The 9215-nt window shown below is 41.1% G+C and overlaps 1 protein-coding gene across 23 annotated transcripts; it reads right to left on the reverse strand.

Annotated features, from left to right (window-relative positions):
• Window positions 1–3295: 3295 nt before the first annotated feature.
• On the reverse strand, window positions 3296–6863 carry LOC106446578 (ERAD-associated E3 ubiquitin-protein ligase component HRD3A-like). Of its 23 annotated transcripts, none has more exons than XR_007326660.1 (10): window positions 6101–6862; window positions 5705–6021; window positions 5488–5609; window positions 5070–5283; window positions 4852–4941; window positions 4598–4712; window positions 4370–4441; window positions 4193–4271; window positions 3931–4095; window positions 3496–3815 (listed from the first exon to the last, which is right to left on the reverse strand). XR_007326660.1 is itself a non-coding variant. In XM_048763812.1 (2 exons), exons 1-2 carry the CDS (start codon window positions 6233–6235, stop codon window positions 5737–5739), a joined length of 420 nt encoding a protein of 139 aa, XP_048619769.1. In that variant the 5' UTR covers window positions 6236–6847; the 3' UTR covers window positions 5663–5736. The 23 variants fall into 23 exon arrangements, 1 of the variants encoding a protein (XP_048619769.1); XR_007326662.1 differs by having other exon boundaries at window positions 4193–4225; window positions 6101–6861; XR_007326653.1 differs by adding an exon at window positions 3296–3436 and having other exon boundaries at window positions 3681–3815; window positions 3931–4271; window positions 4370–4712; window positions 6101–6859.
• Window positions 6864–9215: the final 2352 nt, after the last annotated feature.

The following is a 9215-nucleotide window of genomic DNA, read 5'->3' on the forward strand; positions in this document are numbered from 1 at the left end:
CTCCCTATCTCTTTTGATTCGCCTCTACTATAAGTTTATTGTGTTGGATTGGCTTGGTCAGACAGGGAATACTGAACCCAGGCCTTGGCCGGTTCAGTAACTAAGCCCTTGGCCTTTGGCCGGGCTGTTCATGATCGGATCTGACATTTCTAGAGTGATTTGTTGGATTCTGATTATGAGAATCTCTTAGTTGGGATTTATCAGGGATTATCATGAATTTTAATTAGTTTTTGGGAATTTATTTGAGTATGTTGATTTTTGGACAGAACCTAGATTCTAAGTATCCGAACCATGCTAATCTAGACTTGATGTTAGGATATCGGCCTTATGAGTATGTAATATGATTTGTGTGGTTTCAGGATCAGACATGGACCGTGGTAAAGGAAAGGCACCGTGAGGATTCAGGCCATGGGAAGATGTGTGGTGAATGGGTCATTGTAGATAGATGTGAAGTATTGATAGCCTATTGTGCAACTTGTGAACTTATGATAGACTAAGTGTGTAACTTATTAGTATGAACCTATGAATGATGTATGGATCTCATTTTATATATATACAATCGATTTGCCCCTTATGTTCTTTTGTTTAGATTGATTTTCTTGAACCTCAACTGAATTGAATGGAACTTAGAAATTATAAGACTTAGAATCGGAATTAATTAGACTTAGACTGAGTATTAAGGCCGCGGATCAGTTTAGGCTTAAGAGCCGGGATCGGGTCTTACAATGCTGGTCCACGATACCCGTAACCGTCACCCTGGTCATCATCAACTATCGAAGACATCCTTCAAGTAGACATCCGATCAGAACCATAATAGAAGTATAGATATATGGGGTGGTTTGAAATCGTTTCACAACTTTTAGAAGAATCAAAATTTTCACAAACTCTTTTCTTTTAATGAAACAAGATTTTTGAACATGTCGGAAATGCGTATCCCTTAGGATAGTACTAAGGGATCTTAACCCCCACTCTGATACCAATTGTAGTGATCCGATCACCTGGCGTCAGACCAGGGTTACCGAAAGGGTGTTATGGATACGTGTCTACTCGTTTAGACAACCCTACGTGTCCGCATAACCTTCTGTGAAATACTGTCACACCCATATCCATTTACTTCTACTTACAGTCCTGCGCAAAGGAAAATGGAAAGGGAGGGAATGAGCAAACGGGTTACTTAGTGAAGTGACTCTAGACCAGGATGCCCGCATGACACTCTACACTACCTTATGCGGGAACCATGACTGGCTAGCTACTACAATCAATTAGTGCAACTTAACATTTCATAACATCATCATTCTATGCATTTCTACCAACCTAGCGATCAACCAACACAATGATCTCAGTCATTGCTACACACATGAATCAATAGACTCAACCGACTTGACTCCAAGAAACCTAGACGTATGGACCTATAGCCGTTTACGGATGTCCCTACGCGTTCCGGCTTGACCTGGAAAGGTGCCCCTCTCAGGAATCTGTCCCCCTCCAGCTTCCTACATGGCTATCCGAGTTGCAGCACGTTGGCCTACACCTGGCATTGTCTGCCACCCCGGTCGTAATAGCCATACTTATGCCACAACTCGACATTGACTCGATCTTAAGGCGCCTAACACATTTTCTATCCCGCCTTTCGAGGTCACTGTCCTTTCACGGTCTTTCTCACCTCTCCCATGAGTACCTCATGTTAGGCTACTGTCCCGTGGGCTCCTGCGGGTACCTCATGTTAGGCTACTGTCCCGTAGGTTCACACATCCTAGTCTAGACGCACACCCGTTCTCGGTGTTCCAAACAGAACAACAAACAAGTTTATTGACAAGTTCACATTCTCATTCTCATTCTCATTCACTTTCTCATTCTCGTTCTCATTCACTTACACTTAAACTCACACGCATTCACTGGACGCCACCCATTATCGGTGTCTCACACAATACACTTCACATTCTCAATCATAACAACAGATACCAATTCTACATATCTATCACCTTAGGCATTCACTTCTTTCTAGCAACCTAGCTCTCATTCAAGGATCCTCATAGGAATCACAACAACCAATCACCCAAGCGATCATCATAAACAATCATCCACATAAACATAAGGCAGTTCATTAAGTCCTTTAAACAAGATGAGAGTTCTTATGCAGCATGATCCATTCATCTAGCAACCTAGCAGTTTTCATGAGCTATCAACCTAACTTTCAAACATGGTCTAATCAAACCTAACTCCAACATAAAGGAGTATAGAGTACATGGGAACAAGATGGGTTAGAATCATCTCACCTTAGTCTAGATCTGGACCTGGATCTGGGACAAGAGGCAAGGGAGATAAGATCTGGTCACCACCATACCACACGACTACAACCACCACCACTCGGCCGCCGGCTATGAGAGAGAAGGCGCCGGCAAGGAGAGAGCTACGGGAGAGCCGCCGGGAGAGAGAGAGAAGAATAGAGAAAAAGGAAAAGAGGAGCTTGACGGCTAGGGTTTCCTAGTCTCTCTAAATCTCTCCCGAGATCCGCTTCAAGTTTCTGGTGAGGAAAAAAAAAGAAGGGAGACTCTCTATTTATAAGAAAAAGGAAGGAAAATCCTAGGTTTTATCTAATGGGCCGTAGAAAGTCCATCTCCCTTTTAAAAAACTGGGCCATGTATCAGGATGTTACAGTCAAACTGGATCAAGTTGACAAAATTAATGCAATACATCCACTTTAGTTACGTATATTATTAGTTGTGTTTTCTTTGGTTTTTACACCTGCACGAAACAAAAACGAAAGGATAATGGTAATTAATTTTTTTTTCTTTTAACTCATACTAGAAGGTTTGTCCGGGCGTAATTTTTTCCTATAATATTATTATGTTGAATTAAACTTGCGATGCTAATTTCTAGTTAAAGTGTATTGTAACTCTTGTTATATATATAGATAAGAGGTTTCCATTTTTAAAGAAGGGTTATGGTTGATGTTATTGGTTTCAACTGTTGTTATATTATTTTTGTTAATGATGCTATGAGCGGTTTGTATATCTGAATTTTCAGTTTTTATCTTATTACACTATATATTATCTTCTTGTTATTTTATTCTCATGTCACCTATTTTGATCTTATATATGGTATGTTGTGATTTTTGTATTTTTTCCATTTCCGTTTGAATCTTGGAGTAGTATATATTTTTACGAATTAGTTTAAATATTTTGAATGGTATTTTGACCACCAATACTAATTCACTACATTGTTTGATTAGTTTTGAAATTACTCGTCGAAACGGATTTGGAGAGAAGAGAAATGGAAGAGGTGGAAGTCGAAAGGTGGGTGAAGAACGAATTAGGGTTACGACAGTAATATACATATATTGAGTATGGTTTTAGTATTATTACTGTGAATCGTTGACCTCTTTGGTTGCTCATCATAGATTTATTAGCAACACAACATGCTTGTTAACAGGTACCTACGTTAATGCAATGTTGACATCAGAGCTGAACATTCATAAAGCTACGGACAATCAAAGACACGTCAACGTTACTTTAATTATTTAATTAAGAGAAATTTTCAGAAAATCCAAAAACCAAAGTTCAAAGTAGGGAAAATATATGGATATAATAAATTAAAATGAGACAAAAGCTAAGTGAAGTTGACGGTTTGATAGCCTTGATACTATCAGTCACGTGGGCGTTTGCGGGTTTTGTCGTTACCTGCAGTCTGCAGAACCTGGCTGATTTGCTCCATCATTTCCTAGTGCTATCTTCGCCGCATCACCAGCGGAGCTGGCAAATGCTGTTGGTTGTCCAGATTTGAGATCCACGACTGGAGCTTTGTTGCTGTTCCCACTTTACAAAACAGTGGGACATTAAATCAGAAAAAAGAGCTTTGTTGTTGTTGCCACTCTACAAAACAGTGGGACATTAAATCAGAAAAAAGAGTGTGAAACGTAGATTACCACACCTCTACCTGAGGGCCAAAGAAGAGGTTGTCACTAATGGCAGAGACGGTGAATGTGTGGTGGTTGGAGGTGAAATTATATGGAGTTACACGTAGCTGAAAAGGTATCCATTACCAGCTAGCTCCTCAAGGCATTTTGGTAGCTCCATTCCTCCCACTGCCACTAATCTGTAGTAGGCTTGGCGTTTGTGGGGGCATTTAGAGTAAGGGAAAAAAATTTAAAACCAATCTGAAAAGTTAAAACGTATCTACGCAGGAGCCAGACTTTGCCTCTTTCTTGATGAGTTTTATCATCTCCCTGTCAAAGACAACAAAAGTTGCACTTTCCTTTCCGTCATCAACAGCTAGTTCACACAGAACAGCAGAGAAAGTACGTCAAACGTGCACATATATTGAAATTAGGGTGTTCCTTTAAATATGGATCGGGAAGAACAGTACATACCCGATGACCCCGGTGCGTTAGGAGAAACACATCTGTTGCACCAGAGAGATTTTGCGAGCTTCCTGTTGCAACCTGTGCAAGATACAAACGACAAGCCATTTTCCTGGACGACTCGTACAGAGAAAATCAGCTTATTCTGTCTTCATGGGGAGAAAAGTCCTAACATTACTTGTTACTATTTTGAAGCCACATAGGAGTACTAAAGATTGTTGAAAGCGTGAGTTTTACCTGTTCACTGGAGTTGGCAATGAACGTGTGAAGTTCTCCAATTGATACGAACTCTTTTTTTTTCTTCCTTCCATGGTATCAACTCGGGAAAGACCTCCGCTGCAGCACCACAAAGCTGCATGGAGGAAGTATGTTTCGAAAAGATTAACAGATATTGAAATATGAGTTGTAGTGAAGGCAGTATGTGGGAAAGATTAGCACATTTAAGCGTGGCCAAGACATGATCTTAATATGGCTGGTAAGACTTGATTTACCTGTTTGTAAACTCTTTGGTAGCATGAATGGTGTTGTCAAAGTAAAATTTTGTTGCTGGTGTTGAGTTTAGATAGAGTCATAGAGATTACCTGTGAAGCCCAAGTGTTTCTTAGATGATGTTATTAAGTAAAATATAATATATAAGTAAGAAAAATACGTTTTTGGCAGGAAAATATAACTATGAACATATTTTATTCTTTAAAGTAGATAACCATACCTCCAAATATTGTTGGATTCACCGTGGTGAATTCCATTCCATTACACCACAACGGAATTATTTGAAAGAAAGAACTAAATGAGATAAGGATCAAAACTATTTAAAGATGAATTCATGGCTTACGGGTCAGTGAGGAAACGGACGGCAAGTCGAGTTGTTGCTGCAGAGTTGTTCAGATCAGAGCCTTGAACGGAAAGGATTTGGCCAACTACATCTGGAAGTGGATGAATTGTTCAGCGAATCAATACGTAATATAAGTAGATTTAGTTGAATTTTCATATGCAAACGTCAATTTAAAGCTATACAGGGAGTTCTAAGGTTGATCACAGTACTGAGCGTGAAGTTGTTAACCGATTATTGAGTATTGATTAGACAGAGATTGAATATATTATTCCAGAGAAAGAGAAGATGTCGATACCTGTTCATATAGTAAGAGGAGGCTGATTCCCATATATTCATCATTCTTCTTGATGTTATGCGAATCCCAGAGGCAGAGGAGGCGACCGACTGTAACAATGTTTATTGTATTTAACTTTATGCCTGAAAATTTCAAATTTAATAGAACATGTAACGAAAATAGAGATACAAATGAACATTATACTACTACATGAGGAAACAAAATTAGCTCCATAGACCTCGGCTCTCCTTTCTCCACCGCCTTCGAAAACTAGTGCAACGCCTTGGTGTGATCATGCCTTAACCCTCGCAGACCAAAGTAGTAGAACAGTCCAATCTTGTACATAGCCGCAGCATTGCCTTTCTGCGCTTGATACTCCAATATCTGAAAATCCTCATCCTCCTCCCCTCGTGATTTCCTTAGAGCGCCTTTGTTTTCTTCAGTCCCGCTGTGGATCCTAGTTGGTTCCACCACGGGAGAGTCCTTTGAGATCAGGAAGCTATTCACATCGGTTTCTGCTAGTTCAGCATATAGTTTCACAGCCTTATCATGCATCTGCAAACACAAGGGAGAATCAAATAACAAATTCTAAAGCTTAAACTCAAATAGTAATAATAATAATCTTTTAGCTTACATCTTGTTGCAGATACGTGAAGGCAAGTGTCATCTTTGACTGCATGTTCCCACCTTCAGCAGCAAAGTTATGGTGAAGGAAGAATTTGCTTTTGCTTTTCTCCCTCATCATCCCCGTCCCGTAGACGAAGCCCATCAGCGACTGCGAGTGCGGATCTCCGGATGAAGAAGCCGCCTCTATCTCCTCCACCGCTTCCTCCGTCAACCTATCGAAAGTTCTGTCGCCACGAGCCAGGATCGAGCTCCTCTTCGGATTTGGGTTCGGATTCGCCGAATTCGTCGAAGTTAGAGGAGTCTCCGACTCCGGGATCGTCGCCGCCGCTGTTGAGATCGTCGATGGAGAGGACGAGGACGACGGGACGCGCGTGAACGCTACGATCGACGCAATAGAATACAGTTACAGATAGAACAACGATTACATAGCCTGAGATTCTCATTCTTCCTCTTCCTCCTCCACCTTCTTCGTCGTCGTAGATTCTCAGTGATCAGATCGAGTTTCAGAAAGAGATGACTCGGGAGAGAAAGAAAGAATATGAAAGGGGTAGTTTTTTTTTTTTTTGAAACACGAAAGGGGTAGTTACATAGTGAATTGGAAGAGTCGGAGTAGAAGGGTAAAATGTTCGAGGAATAGATGGGTTGTTCTTTACAGGGCCACTTTCAATTTTGTCAAATTAGCTGTATTGTATTGTCGACAGAACAAAGGTGTGACGTGGCAAAAACGCAGTTTTTCATTGGTTGATTTTTTATGCATACGTGGACACTCTAAGAGAAGCTCATATCCTCCTTTTAGTATTGTATATATATATATATATATATATATATTGATCTTAGGATTTTTATCATACTTATTATTTAAACCATTAGAGTTCCGTAACTAAATTTGTGATTTTTGTGATTTTTTCCGCAACCACAATGATATCTACAGCCCTAAATCTACATCAATCTTGATTTGTATTTTTTTTTAAAGTTCACAGACACTTTTATAAAATCACAACGCTTCTTTAAAGTCATGTCTTTATAATTGTTCTACAGAGACGAATATTTATAGCTCAAATTTAGCCAAAGCAAAAAAAATCACAACAATATTTTTACATCCAAAAAATAAAATCACCGTTCTTACAAATCAAACCCTAAACCGTAAGCAACTTAATGACTTTATCATAACTTGGGATTGGCCTAACTTCAAGTATTCCAGTTAAATATGGTCTAGTGAAAGTAACAATATGCATAGATATAATAGCCAAAGTACTCCAGTTAAATATGGTCCGTGAAACAGTATGCACAGGCCCGTCTCATTGTCTTGATAGGCCCTGTGTATATTTTATCTGAATAACAAAAAAATTGTCTGAAAAATGGTCTTAGATTATTTAAAGAGACCCTTTTTTTTTTTTTGGTCAACTTGAACTTTCATTAAAAATAAAACTTGAGAGGTGTTCATGGCTTCAAGCCCAAAGAAAATAGACAAGACTTTGCTAAAGAGTCCGCTGGGCCGTTTTGGGCTCTAGGGATAAACTGAAAAGAATATTTCGAGAAGGATGAGGACGGAGAGAACGCCAGGGAGTCGATATCGGAAAGGACTCCGTGAAGATCCATCGTTCTACTTCTCGAGGAGATTGCTCGTACGAGCACTTGGGAATCTGTTCTGAGACAGATTTGATTGATGTTAAGGGAGGAGGCGTGCAGGAGTGCTTCTCTGATGGCTAGCGCTTCAGCCATGCAGGCGGAGGAGACATGATGTTGAAGTCGTGATGCTCGATTTAGTTCCACTGAGTCCTGATCACTGAAAATCCAACCTAGACCCGCCGCTTTCTGATCTGATCGCCACGCCGCGTCTGTGTTGCAGATGACTGTTAAGGAATCGATCACCGGTGATTGGAGAGGCGAGCTGTGCGTATGTGGAGCTGATCTCTCTGGAGTCTGTGCATTCTCCCACTCTCTACACAGACTAATGGCTTTTGTCACCACATCTTGCGGCGTACAAGTTCTATTCTCGAAAAGAAGCTGGTTTCTTGAGGTCCAAAGGGTCCAACAGAGCCAAGGGAGGAAGTTTCCTGAGATCCCATACGGTGGGAGGTTTACCCAAGTGTGGGATGCTTGTAGAAGTTCTTTGAAGTTGACGAAGTGCAGTGGGTTGAGCTGATGGAGCCACGGTCCCACCTCCCAAACCTCCTTTGCAAAGGTACAGTGAACAAGGATATGATAAATAGATTCAGTCCCTCCACAGCGAGCACAATTGGTGTTGATAAGAAGTCCCCTTTTTTGCAGATTGTCACCAGTAGGAAGTGCATTAAGAGCTACCTTCCAGAGGAAAAACTTTAGCTTCGGTAGCAGGGGAGGGGACCAGATGTTCTTCTTCCAGTTCCATGTATCTGGTCCCAGTACAGGGGAGCTCATCGAGGTGTCACCTTGTGTATGCATTGAGAAGTAACCCGACTTTGCTGTGTACTGGCCTGATTTTTGTAGAGGCCAGACATATGTGTCTTGGATTCCAAGGATACTTGGTCGGATAGAGAGGATCTGTGACGATAGTTCTGGGAGCAAGCAGTCGATCTTAGCCTTATTCCATTCCCGTGTCTCTCGAAACAGGAGGTCTGAGACTATTAGATCCACATCTTGGGCGAGTACAGGGCCAATTGGTTTTATGTTGCTCACTGGCTCAATCCAGTTGTCTGACCAGACGTTAATAGAGTCTCCATTCCCCACTGCTTTGCCTAAATGCTTGATCAGAAGATCTCTGCCCAGAAGGATGCCTCTCCATCCATGCGATATGGAAGAAGAGGGATTAGTCTTGAGGAAAGAGACTTTGTGGCAGTACTTCCCCAACAGAACACGAGCTAAAAGGCAATTGGTTTGGTTATGATTCTCCACGAGATCTTTGCCAAGAGGGTGATTCAAAGTTTGGATGTCTCTAAAGCCCAAGCCGCCGATGCTCTTAGGTTGCGTTAGTTTGTCCCAGGATATCCAGCAAATTTTTCTTTCTCCCTCCTTTGAGTCCCACCAAAACCTAGTGAGCACAGACTGTATGCGCTTACATAGGCTCACCAGTAATTGGAAACATGTCATCGCAAAATTCGGGATGGGAGATAGAACAGACTGCAACATGGTGGCCTTACCCG

The sequence above is a fragment of the Brassica napus genome, chromosome C7, assembly GCF_020379485.1.
Source record: "Brassica napus cultivar Da-Ae chromosome C7, Da-Ae, whole genome shotgun sequence".
In the NCBI taxonomy this organism is placed as follows: domain Eukaryota; kingdom Viridiplantae; phylum Streptophyta; class Magnoliopsida; order Brassicales; family Brassicaceae; genus Brassica; species Brassica napus.

Excerpts from the sequence above, each read along its gene's own strand:
- LOC106446578 (XM_048763812.1), bottom strand. The coding sequence starts at position 6,235 with ATGGGCTTCGTCTACGGGACGGGGATGATGAGGGAGAAAAGCAAAAGC. Across the intron at positions 6,022-6,100 it reads TCACGTATCTGCAACAAGAT|ATGCATGATAAGGCTGTGAA; the intron begins GTAAGCTAAAAG and ends TTGTGTTTGCAG.